General features: G+C 46.2%; 2 protein-coding genes across 5 annotated transcripts in view; both read right to left on the bottom strand.

The window, feature by feature from the left end:
* LOC129842278 (ryanodine receptor 2-like) overlaps positions 1 to 3,291 on the bottom strand; it is a 153,746-nt gene extending 150,455 nt beyond the window's left edge. The window contains exon 1 of the mRNA XM_055910763.1: positions 3,077 to 3,291. Coding sequence (XP_055766738.1) covers positions 3,077 to 3,256 — 180 coding nt within the window. The 5' untranslated portion in view covers positions 3,257 to 3,291. The remainder of the gene's footprint in view (positions 1 to 3,076) is intronic.
* Positions 3,292 to 3,667: 376 nt separating this feature from the next.
* Positions 3,668 to 20,184, bottom strand: part of mtr (5-methyltetrahydrofolate-homocysteine methyltransferase) — a 77,904-nt gene continuing 61,387 nt past the window's right edge. For 2 of the 4 annotated variants that reach the window (XM_055910757.1, XM_055910758.1), the window contains 7 exons: positions 19,639 to 19,714; positions 18,112 to 18,267; positions 15,697 to 15,893; positions 12,061 to 12,261; positions 9,610 to 9,802; positions 9,150 to 9,262; positions 3,668 to 6,167 (listed from right to left, as the gene is read on the bottom strand). In XM_055910757.1, coding sequence (XP_055766732.1) covers positions 6,081 to 6,167; positions 9,150 to 9,262; positions 9,610 to 9,802; positions 12,061 to 12,261; positions 15,697 to 15,893; positions 18,112 to 18,267; positions 19,639 to 19,714 — 1,023 coding nt within the window. In that variant the 3' untranslated portion in view covers positions 3,668 to 6,080. The other 2 variants (XM_055910760.1, XM_055910759.1) reach the window with 2 other exon arrangements.

Below are 20,184 nucleotides of genomic sequence, written 5' to 3'. Positions count from 1 at the left end.
TATTAGGGCAGAGGGGCTGCTATCTATAAGGGCAGAGGAGGGGCTGCTATCTATAAGGGCAGAGGAGGGGCTGCTATCTATTAGGGCAGAGGAGGGGCTGCTATCTATAAGGGCAGAGGGGCTGCTATCTATAAGGGCAGAGGAGGGGCTGCTATCTATAAGGGCAGAGGAGGGGCTGTCATCTATAAGGGCAGAGGAGGGGCTGTCATCTATTAGGGCAGAGGAGGGGCTGCTATCTATTAGGGCAGAGGAGGGGCTGCTATCTATTAGGGTAGAGGAGAGGCTGCTATCTATTAGGGCAGAGGAGGGGCCGCTATCTATTAGGGCAGAGGAGGGGCTGCTATCTATTAGGGCAGAGGAGGGGCTGCTATCTATTAGGGCAGAGGAGAGGCTGCTATCTATTAGGGTAGAGGAGGGGCCGCTATCTATTAGGGTAGAGGAGGGGCCGCTATCTATAAGGGCAGAGGGGCTGCTATCTATTAGGGCAGAGGAGGGGCCGCTATCTATTAGGGTAGAGGAGGGGCCGCTATCTATAAGGGCAGAGGGGCTGCTATCTATAAGGGCAGAGGAGGGGCCGCTATCTATAAGGGCAGAGGAGGGGCTGCTATCTATAAGGGCAGAGGAGGGGCTGCTATCTATAAGGGCAGAGGAGGGGCCGCTATCTATAAGGGCAGAGGGGCTGCTATCTATAAGGGCAGAGGAGGGGCCGCTATCTATTAGGGTAGAGGAGGGGCCGCTATCTATTAGGGCAGAGGAGGGGCCGCTATCTATAAGGGCAGAGGAGGGGCCGCTATCTATTAGGGTAGAGGAGGGGCCGCTATCTATTAGGGCAGAGGAGGGGCTGCTATCTATTAGGGCAGAGGAGGGGCTGCTATCTATTAGGGCAGAGGAGGGGCTGCTATCTATTAGGGCAGAGGAGGGGCCGCTATCTATTAGGGCAGAGGAGGGGCTGCTATCTATTAGGGCAGAGGAGGGGCTGCTATCTATTAGGGTAGAGGAGGGGCTGCTATCTATTAGGGCAGAGGAGGGGCTGCTATCTATAAGGGTAGAGGAGGGGCTGCTATCTATTAGGGCAGAGGAGGGGCTGCTATCTATTAGGGCAGAGGAGGGGCTGCTATCTATTAGGGCAGAGGGGCTGCTATCTATTAGGGCAGAGGGGCTGCTATCTATTAGGGCAGAGGAGGGGCTGCTATCTATTAGGGCAGAGGAGAGGCTGCTATCTATTAGGGTAGAGGAGGGGCTGCTATCTATTAGGGTAGAGGAGGGGCTGCTATCTATTAGGGCAGAGGAGGAGCTGCTATCTATTAGGGCAGAGGAGGGGCTGCTATCTATAAGGGCAGAGGAGGGGCTGCTATCTATTAGGGCAGAGGAGGGGCTGTCATCTATTAGGGCAGAGGGGGGGGGCTGCTATCTATTAGGGCAGAGGAGGGGCTGCTATCTATTAGGGTAGAGGAGGGGCTGCTATCTAAGGTAGCAATTGTCATTATGTTAGATAATGCAGCCAATCAAATGACAGAAAATTTGCTTACAGCACTAAGCAAGCAAACAGACGTGGCCACCAGCTCCCACATTGTGATGGACTGGCATTACAGCCTAGATGGACTGGCATTACAGCCTAGAGGGACTGGCATTACAGCCTAGATGGACTGGCATTACAGCCTAGATGGACTGGCATCACAGCCTAGAGGGACTGGCATTACAGCCTAGATGGACTGGCATTACAGCCTAGAAGGACTGGCATTACAGCCTAGATGGACTGGCATCACAGCCTAGATGGACTGGCATCACAGCCTAGATGGACTGGCATTACAGCCTAGATGGACTGGCATCACAGCCTAGATGGACTGGCATCACAGCCTAGATGGACTGGCATCACAGCCTAGATGGACTGGCATCACAGCCTAGATGGACTGGCATTACAGCCTAGATGGACTGGCATTACAGCCTAGATGGACTGGCATCACAGCCTAGATGGACTGGCATCACAGCCTAGATGGACTGGCATTACAGCCTAGATGGACTGGCATTACAGCCTAGATGGACTGGCATTACAGCCTAGATGGACTGGCATCACGGCCTAGATGGACTGGCATCACGGCCTAGATGGACTGGCATCACGGCCTATATGGACTGGCATCACAGCCTAGATGGACTGGCATCACAGCCTAGATGGACTGGCATCACAGCCTAGATGGACTGGCATTACAGCCTAGATGGACTGGCATTACAGCCTAGATGGACTGGCATTACAGCCTAGATGGACTGGCATTACAGCCTAGATGGACTGGCATCACAGCCTAGATGGACTGGCATCACAGCCTAGATGGACTGGCATCACAGCCTAGATGGACTGGCATCACGGCCTAGATGGACTGGCATTACAGCCTAGATGTAGATTAAACAAACACACACTGACCAGGTAGATAGCATCGTTGAAACACCTTTGCAGTAGTAGACTATCAACAAATGAATATATAATTATCCTATTCATCACCACAACTACCTCCCGCCCCTCACTGTCAAGCCCATCTCACGGCATGCAGCTGACTGCAGTGGCGAATCGATAGGATAGAGCAGAAGTGTTATAAACTCAGTGTTTAGCATAGGGCTCAATAACGGCTATTCCATAGATATTAGCTACTACCTTTGTCCACAATTCAATCCGTGACATCTAATCATTGTTTATCTCTATTTGTACTATTTCAGCACCTCGGCATCCGTAGGCTACTTTTACAGTAAAAACCAAGCTCAGGCGCTCCATCCTTTGACACCCACGATGCGACTTCCAGATGGCACTGTAGATGATGCGACATCGTCATGACGAATCACGTTCACCATTCGTCAAGATCCCCGTGAACTTAAAGTCAAATTAATTATAAATAACGACATGACACATAAAGCTGTCAATTGTAGTCTCTGCGCTCAGCTCGGCGCAGCAGCTTGCGGTAAACTCTGCGCCAACGGCCAGAACCGAACCGGAGGATTCTAACGCGATGCAGACAAGTCTACAACCGAACCAACAGCAGTATCAAACCCGACATATTACAACAGTGTAATCGCTTAGAAATGCACTTACGGTTCGTAAGAACTGTATTTCATCTTCTCCGGCTTCTCCCGCATCAGCCATAGTTGCCGTCCGCGACAGAGACCCGACAGAGCCGAACGGAATATCCGTGTGGAGGCGACAGAAGGCAGCACCGGCGATGCTGCTGACCGGAGCTGGAGAATAACCCAGTGTGTGTTGCCTCGCTCTCATTGGACGGGTTACATATTCAAAAAGGGGAGGAGTTGTGCAGGTGTGTGTGAGTCGAGACTTGAAGATGATCACTGTGCCCCCTCTTCCGGTATCATTTCAAAACAGATGGAGCAGCAACGTGAACGGATGAAGGAAGATACTACACTACTGTTATTGAAGAACGGCGTAGTACACCGACGGTGGTAGGGGATTCTGGTTGATGGAGTCATTCAAAATCGTTAAAATAGGCTTAGCTTGGGGTATGTCAGGAATGTTGCTGTTTTATCACGGGAGGCATATCCCGATCAATCAACTAACTAATCAATCAATATTTCAATACAAGGCCAGCCAATATAGTATATGAACTGTTAAGAGTAGTGTAGCTAGTGTTGTTTTGTAATCGTATAATACAGCAGACAAGAGAGAGCGACATACTGAGCAAATGATTTTATACGAAATGAATATGGTTCCAGATCAAACATTGTAATGTCAGAACATTCATAAAATAAAATAAAATCTATACTTATTTTTCAGAAATAGTGGACACCTCCAGGATAAAATCGATAACATTGCACATGACAATGATAACTGGTCAGTCACTAGTTTTTGGCACATTTCTTTAAGACAAATTGTGTAATCATTAAAATCCGTAATTTACAATAATCATTCATAAAAACATGTACCTTTTTTAGAGGTTTAGACATTAATACGGCATGTCAGGTAAGTGTACATTTTGTAATGAAGACCATGTTTACTAATTATACATTTTGTAAAACAAGTTGTATCTAATTAGCATAAATACAATCTCAAATGAAAACTGCTGAGGAAATGTACGTCTTCTAGAACCTAATATGTCCCCTAATGAACAAATCAAACTCTGAAATTTAACCATATGTATCTGTTAATGATTAAAATCTAAGATTGTGATTGCCAGAAAAAAAGTATAAATGACATTGGCAACAGCTGTTATATTAAAACTGTAAAATGTTAGACCATACAAAAACAGCTCCATTAACTTTTTTTTTCAAGTTGAGCCTTGGTTCACGTGAAGTGTACGTTTAAAAAATAAAATCTGGCCCTTTAAGCAGGGTCTAGAAGGGATGCAGCTTTTTTCAGAATTTACTTTTCTTAGCAGGTTAGGAGAATTAACGTAGAAGGTTTGGGAGAATTAACGTAGCAGGTTTGGGAGAATTAACGTAGCAGGTTTGGGAGAATTAACGTAGCAGGTTTGGGAGAATTAACGTAGCAGGTTTGGGAGAATTAACGTAGCAGGTTTGGGAGAATTAACGTAGAAGGTTTGGGAGAATTAACGTAGCAGGTTTGGGAGAATTAACGTAGCAGGTTTGGGAGAATTAACGTAGCAGGTTTGGGAGAATTAACGTAGCAGGTTTGGGAGAATTAACGTAGCAGGTTTGGGAGAATTAACGTAGCAGGTTTGGGAGAATTAACGTAGAAGGTTTGGGAGAATTAACGTAGAAGGTTTAGGAGAATTAACGTAGCAGGTTTGGGAGAATTAACGTAGCAGGTTTGGGAGAATTAACGTAGCAGGTTTGGGAGAATTAACGTAGCAGGTTAGGGGAATTAACGTAGCAGGTTAGGGAGAATTAACGTAGCAGGTTAGGGAGAATTAACGTAGCAGGTTTGGGAGAATGAACGTAGAAGGTTAGGGAGAATGAACGTAGCAGGTTAGGGAGAATTAACGTAGCAGGTTAGGGAGAATTAACGTAGCAGGTTAGGGAGAATTAACGTAGCAGGTTAGGGAGAATTAACGTAGCAGGTTAGGGAGAATTAACGTAGAAGGTTAGGGAGAATTAACGTAGAAGGTTAGGGAGAATTAACGTAGAAGGTTAGGGGAATTAACGTAGAAGGTTTGGGAGAATTAACGTAGAAGGTTAGGGAGAATTAACGTAGAAGGTTAGGAGAATTAACGTAGCAGGTTAGGGAGAATTAACGTAGAAGGTTAGGGAGAATTAACGTAGAAGGTTAGGAGAATTAACGTAGCAGGTTAGGGAGAATTAACGTAGAAGGTTAGGGAGAATTAACGTAGAAGGTTAGGAGAATTAACGTAGCAGGTTAGGGAGAATTAACGTAGCAGGTTTGGGAGAATTAACGTAGCAGGTTTGGGAGAATTAACGTAGCAGGTTTGGGAGAATTAACGTAGCAGGTTTGGGAGAATTAACCGTAGCAGGTTTAGGAGAATTAACGTAGCAGGTTTGGGAGAATTAACGTAGCAGGTTAGGGAGAATTAACGTAGCAGGTTAGGGAGAATTAACATAGCAGGTTTGGGAGAATTAACGTAGCAGGTTTGGGAGAATTAACGTAGCAGGTTTGGGAGAATTAACGTAGCAGGTTAGGGAGAATTAACGTAGCAGGTTAGGGAGAATTAACGTAGCAGGTTAGGGAGAATTAACGTAGCAGGTTAGGGAGAATTAACGTAGCAGGTTTGGGAGAATTAACGTAGCAGGTTTGGGAGAATTAACGTAGCAGGTTAGGATAATTGGGTTAAGGTTGGGAAAAGGGTTAGAAGTTGACAAAAGCTGTATCCCATCTAGACATGACCATTGAGCAGCGCCTCTGTTTTCTAGGTAGTGGTTGTGGATGCAGAAGTGTCGTAGCTCAGGATTGGTTGAAGTATCACTGTCAGTCAGTGTCGTAGCCCAGGATTGGTTGAAGTATCACTGTCAGTCAGTGTCGTAGCCCAGGATTGGTTGAAGTATCACTGTCAGTCAGTGTCGTAGCTCAGGATTGGTTGAAGTATCACTGTCAGTCAGTGTCGTAGCCCAGGATTGGTTGAAGTATCACTGTCAGTCAGTGTCGTAGCCCAGGATTGGTTGAAGTATCACTGTCAGTCAGTGTCGTAGCCCAGGATTGGCCCCAGCCAGCGTTCCACCTCTGACACTGGCATCTCTTTCCTCCCAGCATAGTCCTCCACCTGTGGTAACATTACAAACCACACATTAACATAATGTCATGACACATAGTCCTCCACCTGTGGTAACATTACAAACCACACATTACCATAATGTCATGACATACCACACATTAACATAATGTCATGACATACCACACATTACCATAATGTCATGACAAACCACACATTACCATAATGTCATGACATACCACACATTAACATAATGTCATGACATACCACACATTAACATAATGCCATGACATACCACACATTAGCATAATGACATGACATACCACACATTAACATAATGCCATGACATACCACACATTAGCATAATGACATGACATACCACACATTAACATAATGCCATTACATACCACCCATTAGTATAATGTCATGACATACCATACATTAGCATAATGTCATGACATACCACACAGTAACATAATGTCATGACATACCACACAGTAGCATAATGACATGACATACCACACAGTAACATAATGTCATGACATACCACACAGTAGCATAATGACATGACATACCACACAGTAACATAATGTCATGACATACCACACAGTAGCATAATGACATGACATACCACACAGTAACATAATGTCATGACATACCACACAGTAACATAATGTCATGACATACCACACAGTAACATAATGTCATGACATACCACACAGTAACATAATGTCATGACATACCACACAGTAACATAATGTCATGACATACCACACAGTAACATAATGTCATGACATACCACACATTAAGATAATGTCAAGACATCCCAAGTAGGTGATGAGACCAGACCTGCCGAACTTGAACAATGTTTATGAGTACCACTTTATCGTGGCGGTGGCTTCCCTGACCCTCACGACGGCGGGTAAGCCACACCCACACTGCTCAAATAAACCTATTCTAGTCTAATGACGGCAGAAGCCTCTGTATGAATGGAGGTATATAGACTGATGGGTACTTGGTGATGGCTGTCAGTTAAGAACAGTTTTATTTACAATGACGGCCTACCGGGGAACAGTGGGTTAACTGCCTTGTTCAAGTGCAGAACGACAGATTTTTACCTTGTCAGCTCAGGGATTTGATCCAGTAACCTTTCGGTTAGCGGCCCAACGCTCTAACCACTAGGCTACCTGGCGCCCCAAGTACCGCCGCCCCATGTACACGAGCGCATTGCGAACATTTTGGACAGTTTCTGACCTAAACTACCATCAAAAATGCTACTCAGTTTGCTGCACAAAACATATATTAGACAGTAAGGCTCCTGATTCAGGAGGGGATTCTCTGCTGTTACTCGGCCAATGCTTGATTTGGGAAGAAGCTAACCACTTAGCTAGATAGCTAACGTGCTACTAAATTAGCAAACCAAATATACAACTGCAGAGCTTTTAGACAGGATTCGAACCGGCGACTGTAGTGACGTCTCTTGCACTGAGGATGCAGTGCCTTAGACCGCTGCGCCACTCGGGAGCCCAAGTGTCAGTCAGTAAGGTTTGAAAACATCGCCCCCTTGTGGGTGGACTGTTAATCAGTTACATTAAAACCCCTTGTGGTGGACTGTTAATCAGTTACATTAAAACCCCTTGTGGTGGACTGTTAATCAGTTACATTAAACCCCCTTGTGGTGGGCTGTTAATCAGTTACATTAAAAGCCCTTGTGGTGGGCTGTTAATCAGTTACATTAAAACCCCTTGTGGTGGGCTGTTAATCAGTTACATTAAAACCCCTTGTGGTGGGCTGTTAATCAGTTACATTAAACCCCCTTGTGGTGGGCTGTTAATCAGTTACATTAAAACCCCTTGTGGTGGACTGTTAATCAGTTACATTAAACCCCCTTGTGGTGGACTGTTAATCAGTTACATTAAACACCCTTGTGGTGGGCTGTTAATCAGTTACATTAAACCCCCTTGTGGTGGGCTGTTAATCAGTTACATTAAACCCCCTTGTGGTGGGCTGTTAATCAGTTACATTAAACCCCCTTGTGGTGGGCTGTTAATCAGTTACATTAAAACCCCTTGTAGTGGGCTGTTAATCAGTTACATTAAACCCCCTTGTGGTGGGCTGTTAATCAGTTACATTAAACCCCCTTGTGGTGGGCTGTTAATCAGTTACATTAAACCCCCTTGTGGTGGGCTGTTAATCAGTTACATTAAAACCCCCTTGTAGTGGGCTGTTAATCAGTTACATTAAAACCCCTTGTAGTGGGCTGTTAATCAGTTACATTAAAACCCCTTGTAGTGGGCTGTTAATCAGTTACATTAAACCCCCTTGTGGTGGGCTGTTAATCAGTTACATTAAACCCCCTTGTGGTGGGCTGTTAATCAGTTACATTAAAACCCCTTGTGGTGGGCTGTTAATCAGTTACATTAAACCCCCTTGTGGGTGGGCTGTTAATCAGTTACATTAAAACCCCTTGTAGTGGGCTGTTAATCAGTTACATTAAACCCCCTTGTAGTGGGCTGTTAATCAGTTACATTAAAACCCCTTGTAGTGGGCTGTTAATCAGTTACATTAAACCCCCTTGTGGTGGGCTGTTAATCAGTTACATTAAACCCCCTTGTAGTGGGCTGTTAATCAGTTACATTAAACCCCCTTGTAGTGGGCTGTTAATCAGTTACATTAAAACCCCTTGTGGTGGGCTGTTAATCAGTTACATTAAAACCCCTTGTAGTGGGCTGTTAATCAGTTACATTAAAACCCCTTGTAGTGGGCTGTTAATCAGTTACATTAAACCCCCTTGTAGTGGGCTGTTAATCAGTTACATTAAACCCCCTTGTAGTGGGCTGTTAATCAGTTACATTAAAACCCCTTGTAGTGGGCTGTTAATCAGTTACATTAAAACCCCTTGTAGTGGGCTGTTACATTAAACCCCCTTGTAGTGGGCTGTTAATCAGTTACATTAAACCCCCTTGTAGTGGGCTGTTAATCAGTTACATTGAATCCCATCTAAATGAATCCCATCTGAGCCTGTATCAGTACCTGCTCTCTGGTGATCTTTCCCACTGCGAAGTAGGTCGCTTTAGGGTTCGAGAAGTACAGCCCAGAGACAGCAGCTGCTGGGGTCATGGCCAAAGACTCAGTCAACTTGATACCTGGGAAAAACACCAGAGACTCAGTCAACTAGATACCTGGAAAAAACATCGGACATCATCGTCGTCAAAAAACCTAATTTAGAGACTTCCTCAAGCGGCTGGGATTTGGGGGGGTAGTTATCAGTCATAAAAGCCAACCAACACAGAAAGAAGTCTACGATGCAGAAACTACTCTACCCCCCCCCCCATCTCAATTAGACCTTTATCTGCACTGATAGGAAAAGACTGGACAGGTGGGAACAATATGGCTGGAAGCTCCTCATGAGGTTGTCTTTCACCTGGTCAGTTGTTTCAGATCAGTTCAGATGAAAAGGAGAAGAGGAGGTGGTGAGAGAAAGAGCCTTTACCCGTCTTGTCCTCCACCTCGCCCAGCGTCCACATGGCGGTCTTCTCTGTGTGGTCAGGCTGGGAGGGGTATCCTGCGGCCGGCCTGATGCCCTCGTAACGGATCCTGTGCATCTCCTCAGCCGGGAGGTTCTCCTCCACGCTATAGGCCCACAGCTCCCGACGCACCCTGGCGTGGAGCTCCTCAGCAAACGCCTGGCGGGCGGGAAACACGCAGACCTTTAGCTTCTCACGGACTCTCACTGTTCACCTGGCCTATTAGTGGCTTCCTATTGGCCTGTAGTTATCAGTCTGGCATGTATGGCTTCCTATTGGGCTATAGTGATCAGTCTGTCATGTATGGCTTCCCATTGGGCTGTAGTTAGTCTGTCACGTACGGCTTCCTATTGGCCTGTAGTTATCAGTCTGTCATGTACGGCTTCCCATTGGCCTGTAGTTATCAGTCTGTCATGTATAGCTTCCTATTGGCCTGTAGTTATCAGTCTGTCATGTATGGCTTCCTATTGGTCAGTATAGTAACACTAGAGTCCATACCTCAGCTAGACGTCAGTATAGTAACACTAGAGTCCATACCTCAGCCAGGCGGTCAGTATAGTAACACTAGAGTCCATACCTCAGCTAGACGTCAGTATAGTAACACTAGAGTCCATACCTCAGCCAGGCGGTCAGTATAGTAACACTAGAGTCCATACCTCAGCCAGACGGTCAGTATAGTAACACTAGAGTCCATACCTCAGCTAGACGTCAGTATAGTAACACTAGAGTCCATACCTCAGCTAGACGTCAGTATAGTAACACTAGAGTCCATACCTCAGCTAGACGTCAGTATAGTAACACTAGAGTCCATACCTCAGCTAGACGTCAGTATAGTAACACTAGAGTCCATACCTCAGCTAGGTGTCAGTATAGTAACACTAGAGTCCATACCTCAGCTAGACGTCAGTATAGTAACACTAGAGTCCATACCTCAGCCAGGCGGTCAGTATAGTAACACTAGAGTCCATACCTCAGCCAGACGTCAGTATAGTAACACTAGAGTCCATACCTCAGCTAGACGTCAGTATAGTAACACTAGAGTCCATACCTCAGCTAGACGTCAGTATAGTAACACTAGAGTCCATACCTCAGCCAGGCGGTCAGTATAGTAACACTAGAGTCCATACCTCAGCTAGACGTCAGTATAGTAACACTAGAGTCCATACCTCAGCTAGACGTCAGTATAGTAACACTAGAGTCCATACCTCAGCCAGGCGGTCAGTATAGTAACACTAGAGTCCATACCTCAGCCAGGCGGTCAGTATAGTAACACTAGAGTCCATACCTCAGCTAGACGTCAGTATAGTAACACTAGAGTCCATACCTCAGCTAGACGTCAGTATAGTAACACTAGAGTCCATACCTCAGCTAGACGTCAGTATAGTAACACTAGAGTCCATACCTCAGCTAGACGTCAGTATAGTAACACTAGAGTCCATACCTCAGCTAGACGTCAGTATAGTAACACTAGAGTCCATACCTCAGCTAGACGTCAGTATAGTAACACTAGAGTCCATACCTCAGCTAGACGTCAGTATAGTAACACTAGAGTCCATACCTCAGCTAGGTGTCAGTATAGTAACACTAGAGTCCATACCTCAGCTAGACGTCAGTATAGTAACACTAGAGTCCATACCTCAGCTAGACGTCAGTATAGTAACACTAGAGTCCATACCTCAGCCAGGCGGTCAGTATAGTAACACTAGAGTCCATACCTCAGCCAGACGTCAGTATAGTAACACTAGAGTCCATACCTCAGCCAGGCGGTCAGTATAGTAACACTAGAGTCCATACCTCAGCTAGACGTCAGTATAGTAACACTAGAGTCCATACCTCAGCTAGACGTCAGTATAGTAACACTAGAGTCCATACCTCAGCCAGGCGGTCAGTAACACTAGAGTCCATACCTCAGCTAGACGTCAGTATAGTAACACTAGAGTCCATACCTCAGCTAGACGTCAGTATAGTAACACTAGAGTCCATACCTCAGCTAGACGTCAGTATAGTAACACTAGAGTCCATACCTCAGCTAGACCTCAGTATAGTAACACTAGAGTCCATACCTCAGCCAGGCGGTCAGTATAGTAACACTAGAGTCCATACCTCAGCCAGATGTCAGTATAGTAACACTAGAGTCCATACCTCAGCCAGGCGTCAGTATAGTAACACTAGAGTCCATACCTCAGCTAGACGTCAGTATAGTAACACTAGAGTCCATACCTCAGCCAGGCGGTCAGTATAGTAACACTAGAGTCCATACCTCAGCTAGACGTCAGTATAGTAACACCAGAGTCCATACCTCAGCTAGACGTCAGTATAGTAACACTAGAGTCCATACCTCAGCCAGGCGGTCAGTATAGTAACACTAGAGTCCATACCTCAGCTAGGTGTCAGTATAGTAACACTAGAGTCCATACCTCAGCCAGGCGGTCAGCCAAAGCCTTGACCATGATACTGTTGTAGTCGTCTCCCTGGGTCTCAAACTGTTTGCTCAGCTCCTCCGCTCCGAACACAGCTACAGCAAACATCCCCATGTAGTCAGACACACCGCTGGCCCTCGGGGCCACGAAGTCAGACAGGCAGTAGTAGGGGTCTGAGCTGGCACTGTCCTTCTCTGCCTACAAGACAAAACACAGGTATCTTACATATACATGCTTGTTATTAGGGTTGACCCCATTTAGTCCGCTGGTCCATTGATTGGTCGACCCAGATGTCTTTAGTCGAGCAGTAGCAACACAATAAAAACAATAGGTGTACGAGACACCTTTCTGATTGGCTCCTGTCTGAGTGGACTGATCCATTGTAGAGGCATGTTAGTGGACTGATCCATTGTGGAGGCCTGTCTAAGTGGACTGATCCATAGTGGAGGTCTGTCTCAGTGGACTAATCCATTGTGGAGGTCTGTCTCAGTGGACTAATCCATTGTGGAGGTCTGTCTCAGTGGACTAATCCATTGTGGAGGTCTGTCTCAGTGGACTAATCCATTGTGGAGGTCTGTCTGAGTGGACTGATCCATTGTGGAGGTCTGTCTCAGTGGACTAATCCATTGTGGAAGCCTGTCTGAGCGGACTAATCCATTGTAGAGGTCCGTCTCAGTGGACTAATCCATTGTGGAGGCCTGTCTCAGTGGACTAATCCATTGTGGAGGTCTGTCTCAGTGGACTGATCCATTGTGGAGGCCTGTCTCAGTGGACTAATCCATTGTGGAGGTCTGTCTCAGTGGACTAATCCATTGTGGAGGCCTGTCTCAGTGGACTAATCCATTGTGGAGGCCTGTCTCAGTGGACTGATCCATTGTAGAGGCCTGTCTCAGTGGACTAATCCATTGTGGAGGCCTGTCTCAGTGGACTAATCCATTGTGGAGGCATGTTAGTGGACTAATCCATTGTGGAGGTCTGTCTCAGTGGACTAATCCATTGTGGAGGCCTGTCTCAGTGGACTAATCCATTGCGGAGGTCTGTCTCAGTGGACTAAACCATTGTAGAGGCCTGTCTCAGTAGACTAATCCATTGTGGAGGCTGTGGGGGTGACACAGTCCATCAGTCTAAGACATGTGCTACTGAAATGATATATGGTTATATTAGGTAAGAACAATGGCGCAACACTAATAATAAACTGTCAACTGTGGGACCTTTATTAGACAGATGGGACTCCAATCAAGTTGTAGAAACATCTCAGGGATGATCAATGGAAACAGGATGCACCTGAACTCAATTCTTCGAGCCTCAAAGCAAAGGGTCTGAATACTTATGTAAATAAGGTATCTGTTTTTTTATTTGTAATACATTTGCAAAAAAAATATAAAAACCTGTTTTTGCTTTGTCATTATGGGGTATTGTGATGTCATTATGGGATATTGTGTGTAGATTGATGAGGAAAACAAACAATTTAACCCATTTTAGAAAAAGGCTGTAACGTAACAGAATGTGGAAAAAGTCAAGGGGTCTGATTAGTTTGCATTGTATATAGGCTTACTGTATCAATCAACAACTTGTTCATGTCATCACACAGCATACGAGTCGTTCACGATGTGAAATTTAAAATAAAATAAAACGACCATTAAATAGAGTAAACAATAAATAGGCCTAAACTGTTCCGTTTCAGAAATTTCATTCACGAATGAATGCGACTTTTTTTTTTTAAAGTCTTTGCTGTAATAAAAGCTTTACAACAAAAAAACATGACAACAGACTCTCTGGTACACTCATAATGTATTTAGTGTTGTTTACATTGTTCCAAACGGTCAGAAAAATGATATTGTATTCCAACAGCACCTGTTTGGCACACACAGTCCTAATACACACACAGCACTTTCTCCAGAACTTATGTTTCTTGATCATCACATCTGACTTCCCCTTTACCTCCTGAGCAAACAGTAAACATTCCCCTTTACCTCCTGAGCAACCAGTAAACATTCCCCTTTACCTCCTGAGCAACCAGTAAACATTCCCCTTTACCTCCTGAGCAACCAGTAAACATTCCCCTTTACCTCCTGAGCAACCAGTAAACATTCCCCTTTACCTCCTGAGCAACCAGTAAACATTCCCCTTTACCTCCTGAGCAACCAGTAAACATTCCCCTTTACCTCCTGAGCAACCAGTAAACATTCCCCTTTACCTCCTGAGCAACCAGTAAACATTCCCCTTTACCTCCTGAGCAACCAGTAAACATTCCCCTTTACCTCCTGAGCAACCAGTAAACATTCCCCTTTACCTCCTGAGCAACCAGTAAACATTCCCCTTTACCTCCTGAGCAACCAGTAAACATTCCCCTTTACCTCCTGAGCAACCAGTAAACATTCCCCTTTACCTCCTGAGCAACCAGTAAACATTCCCCTTTACCTCCTGAGCAACCAGTAAACATTCCCCTTTACCTCCTGAGCAACCAGTAAACATTCCCCTTTACCTCCTGAGCAACCAGTAAACATCCCCCTTTACCTCTTGAGCAACCAGTAAACATTCCCCTTTACCTCCTGAGCAACCAGTAAACATTCCCCTTTACCTCCTGAGCAACCAGTAAACATTCCCCTTTACCTCCTGAGCAACCAGTAAACATTCCCCTTTACCTCCTGAGCAACCAGTAAACATTCCCCTTTACCTCCTGGGCAACCAGTAAACATTCCCCTTTACCTCCTGAGCAACCAGTAAACATTCCCCTTTACCTCCTGAGCAACCAGTAAACATTCCCCTTTACCTCCTGAGCAACCAGTAAACATTCCCCTTTACCTCCTAGGCAACCAGTAAACATTCCCCTTTACCTCCTGAGCAACCAGTAAACATTCCCCTTTACCTCCCGAGCAACCAGTAAACATTCCGCTTTACCTCCCGAGCAACCAGTAAACATTCCCCTTTACCTCCCGAGCAACCAGTAAACATTCCCCTTTACCTCCCGAGCAACCAGTACACATTCCCCTTTACCTCCCGAGCCACCAGTAAACATTCCCCTTTACCTCCTGAGCAACCAGTAAACATTCCCCTTTACCTCCTGAGCAACCAGTAAACATTCCCCTTTACCTCCTGAGCAACCAGTAAACATTCCCCTTTACCTCCTGAGCAACCAGTAAACATTCCCCTTTACCTCCTGAGCAACCAGTAAACATTCCCCTTTACCTCCTGAGCAACCAGTAAACATTCCCCTTTACCTCCTGGGCAACCAGTAAACATTCCCCTTTACCTCCTGAGCAACCAGTAAACATTCCCCTTTACCTCCTGAGCAACCAGTAAACATCCCCCTTTACCTCCTGAGCAACCAGTAAACATTCCCCTTTACCTCCTGGGCAACCAGTAAACATTCCCCTTTACCTCCTGAGCAACCAGTAAACATTCCCCTTTACCTCCTGAGCAACCAGTAAATATTCCCCTTTACCTCCTGAGCAACCAGTAAACATTCCCATCCCGTTTCAAGTTTGTCACGTCCTCTGTATCCATTTTGATGTCACGTGTGTTACAGTGTTCAGAGTTTGTTATAACCCAGTGTATTGATGTGATTGTGATATGCTATAGGTCATGCCCTATTGGTCATGTGCATGCCAAGCATACGTGTCACGTACTCACCTGTTGGCGTAGTCCGTAGAAGGTGGCGAGGGGCGTGGCGGAGCGAGGTGTGACGTCATGGTCGTACACCTGGATGTCGTCTCCTACACTCTGCGCGGGCCAGAAGCCCACCAGGCCACGCCCACAGAGACCCTTATTATCTATCAGTCTGTTGAGGAGCCGCTGGGCGTCGTCAAACACCCTCCGAGCCTCCTCCCCTGTACAGGTCCATTATAACATGACATTATTATCTATCAGTCTGTTGAGGAGCCGCTGGGCGTCGTCAAACACCCTCCGAGCCTCCTCACCTGACCAGGTCCATTATAACATGACATTATTATCTATCAGTCTGTTGAGGAGCCGCTGGGCGTCATCAAACACCCTCCGAGCCTCCTCACCTGTACAGGTCCATTATAACATTACACCTGTCAATCAACCACAGGTCCAACATTACATTACACCTGTCAATCAACCACAGGTTCAACATTACAATACACCTGTCAATCAACCACAGGTCCAACATTACAATACACCTGTCAATCAACCACAGGTTCAACATTACAATACACCTGTCAATCAACCACAGGTCCAACATTACAATACACCTGTCAATCAACCACAGGTCCAACATTACAATACACCTGTCAATCAACCACAGGTTCAACATTACAATACACCTGTCAATCAACCACAGGTCCAACATTACATTACACCTGTCAATCAACCACAGGTCCAACATTACATTACACCTGTCAATCAACCACAGGTCCAACATTACATTACACCTGTCAATCAACCACAGGTCCAACATTACATTACACCTGTCAATCAACCACAGGTCCAACATTACATTACACCTGTCAATCAACCACAGGTCCAACATTACATTACACCTGTCAATCAACCACAGGTCCAACATTACATTACACCTGTCAATCAACCACAGGTCCAACATTACATTACACCTGTCAATCAACCACAGGTCCAACATTACATTACACCTGTCAATCAACCACAGGTCCAACATTACATTACACCTGTCAATCAACCACAGGTTCAACATTACAATACACCTGTCAATCAACCACAGGTCCAACATTACATTACACCTGTCAATCAACCACAGGTCCAACATTACATTACACCTGTCAATCAACCACAGGTTCAACATTACAATACACCTGTCAATCAACCACAGGTCCAACATTACATTACACCTGTCAATCAACCACAGGTCCAATATTACATTACACCTGTCAATCAACCACAGGTCCAACATTACACCTGTCAATCAACCACAGGTCCACCATTACATTACACCTGCCAATCAACCACAGGTCCAACATTACATTACACCTGTCAATCAACCACAGGTCCAACATTACACCTGTCAACCAACCACAGGTCCAACATTACATTACACCTGTCAATCAACCACAGGTCCAATATTACATTACACCTGTCAATCAACCACAGGTCCAACATTACATTACACCTGTCAATCAACCACAGGTCCAACATTACATTACACCTGTCAATCAACCACAGGTCCAACATTACATTACACCTGTCAATCAACCACAGGTCCAACATTACATTACACCTGTCAATCAACCACAGATCCAACATTACATTACACCTGTCAACCACAGGTCCAACATTACATTACACCTGTCAACCACAGGTCCAATATTACATTACACCTGCCAATCAACCACAGGTCCAACATTACATTACACCTGTCAATCAACCACAGGTCCAACATTACATTACACCTGTCAACCACAGGTCCAACATTACATTACACCTGCCAATCAACCACAGGTCCAATATTACATTACACCTGCCAATCAACCACAGGTCCAACATTACATTACACCTGTCAATCAACCACAGGTCCAACATTACATTACACCTGTCAACCACAGGTCCAATATTACATTACACCACTGCTGATGCGGGAAGGACTTAGAACTTAGAATTCCCAAAGGGGATAACCTTTTTCTTGGATCCCATGTGAAGGTTAAACTGACTGGTGCCATCTAAGAGTTCAGAGTTCAGACACAAGCCTCTGAACGGTCTGAAGGGACGGCAGGAACGCACCTTCTCCATAGAACTACAAATCACTAGAATGGCGACAGCGTCACCTTCTCCATAGAACTACAAATCACTAGAATGGCGACAGCGTCACCTTCTCCATAGAACTACAAATCACTAGAATGGCGACAGCGTCACCTTCTCCATAGAACTACAAATCACTAGAATGGAGATAGCATCACCTTCTCCATAGAACTACAAATCACTAGAATGGCGATAGCATCACCTTCTCCATAGAACTACAAATCACTAGAATGGCGATAGCATCACCTTCTCCATAGAACTACAAATCACTAGAATGGCGATAGCGTTACATGCATCTCTGTGGCCTCTACGTACCCACGGTTTTGTCCTTGAAGATCTTGGGGTACCCTCTGTTAGGGTACTTCCCTCTCAGCTGCCACACGTCAAAGAAAGGCTTCCAGTCGATATAGTCTACCAGCCTCCGCAGATCATACCCCTCAAACACACGGGTACCCAGGAACTGAGGACACACTGACGGGGGGAGAGGGAGAGAGAGAGAGAGCGGGAGAGAGAGCGGGAGAGCGAGAGAGAGAGAGAGAGAGAGCGGGAGAGAGAGCGAGAGAGAGAGAGGGAGAGAGAGAGAGAGAGGGAGAGCGAGAGAGAGAGCGAGAGAGAGAGCGGGAGAGCAAGAGAGAGAGAGACAGAGAGAGCGAGAGAGAGAGCGGGAGAGCAAGAGAGAGAGAGACAGAGAGAGCGAGAGAGAGACAGAGAGAGCGAGAGAGAGAGCGAGAGAGAGACAGAGAGAGCGAGAGAGACAGAGAGAGCGAGAGAGACAGAGAGAGCGAGAGAGCGGGAGAGCAAGAGAGAGAGAGACAGAGAGAGCGAGAGAGAGAGCGGGAGAGCAAGAGAGAGAGAGACAGAGAGAGCGAGAGAGAGAGCGGGAGAGCAAGAGAGAGAGAGACAGAGAGAGCGAGAGAGAGACAGAGAGAGCGAGAGAGAGAGACAGAGAGAGCGAGAGAGAGACAGAGAGAGCGAGAGAGACAGAGAGAGCGAGAGAGACAGAGAGAGCGAGAGAGACAGAGAGAGCGAGAGAGACAGAGAGAGCGAGAGAGACAGAGAGAGCGAGAGAGAGAGAGAGAGAGAGAGCGAGAGAGAGACAGAGAGAGCGAGAGAGAGACAGAGAGAGCGAGAGAGACAGAGAGAGCGAGAGAGACAGAGAGAGCGAGAGAGAGAGCGAGAGAGACAGAGAGAGCGAGAGAGACAGAGAGAGCGAGAGAGACAGAGAGAGCGAGAGAGAGAGCGAGAGAGAGACAGAGAGAGCGAGAGAGACAGAGAGAGCGAGAGAGACAGAGAGAGCGAGAGAGACAGAGAGAGCGAGAGAGAGCGAGAGAGAGAGCGAGAGAGAGAGACAGAGAGAGACAGAGAGAGCGAGAGAGAGCGGGAGAGAGAGGGAGAGAGAGCGAGAGAGAGAGCGAGAGAGAGAGCGGGCGAGAGAGCGGGAGAGCAAGAGAGAGAGAGACAGAGAGAGCGAGAGAGAGACAGAGAGAGCGAGAGAGAGACAGAGAGAGCGAGAGAGAGACAGAGAGAGAGACAGAGAGAGCGAGAGAGAGAGCGAGAGCGAGAGAGAGAGCGAGAGAGACAGAGAGAGCGAGAGAGACAGAGAGAGCGAGAGAGAGCGAGAGAGAGAGACAGAGAGAGACAGAGAGAGCGAGAGAGAGCGAGAGAGAGAGAGAGAGAGAGATAGAGGATCGGTCACCATAGTCAAGGTATTTTCTATCAAAATATGACCTACATCGGTCAGACAGAAATAAGTCTCATCTTATCAACTACAATGACAAGCAGACAAATTACTTCCTGAAGAAGTCCTGGAGGACAGTTGATCCCAGTGAATTAGTGTCGTACCTGGTTTGGTCTGCGAAAGCCAGTCCACGTGGAGTCCTTTCTCCCTGGCCTGGGCTAGAGACAGGAAGCGTCTCTCCTGAGAACACAGACACTCCTTTCATCATGTACCTGAACAGCTGTCAGACAGCCCAGCCATTACAGTGTAGTGTACCAAACTACCAGCTACGGCCCTGGACCGGTGTTGAGGACCAGGATTCATCAACTGTAGTAGTCCTAACCCTACCACTGTGGCCCTTAGACTGGAACTACTTCTACCTTCTAGACTGTTCCAGGACAGGTCAGTCTGTTAGACTGGAACTACTCCTACCTTCTAGACTGTTCCAGGACAGTCTGTTAGACTGGAACTACTCCTACCTTCTAGACTTTTCCAGGACAGTCTGTTAGACTGGAACAACTCCTACCTTCTAGACTGTTCCAGAACAGGACAGTCTGTTCCTAATACAGAGCCCTAGATTTCGTCCAATGATTTCAGAGTGTTGTAGTGGTCCAGTGTGTGTGTTACGTGTGTGTGGTTGTCTCTGTGTTTGTGTGTGTGTGTGTGTGTGT

Source organism: Salvelinus fontinalis, unplaced genomic scaffold (genome assembly GCF_029448725.1).
Source record: "Salvelinus fontinalis isolate EN_2023a unplaced genomic scaffold, ASM2944872v1 scaffold_0028, whole genome shotgun sequence".
Classification (NCBI taxonomy): domain Eukaryota; kingdom Metazoa; phylum Chordata; class Actinopteri; order Salmoniformes; family Salmonidae; genus Salvelinus; species Salvelinus fontinalis.
The sequence above is the reverse complement of the archived record's forward strand: the minus strand, read 5'-3'. Positions and strand labels throughout refer to the sequence as shown.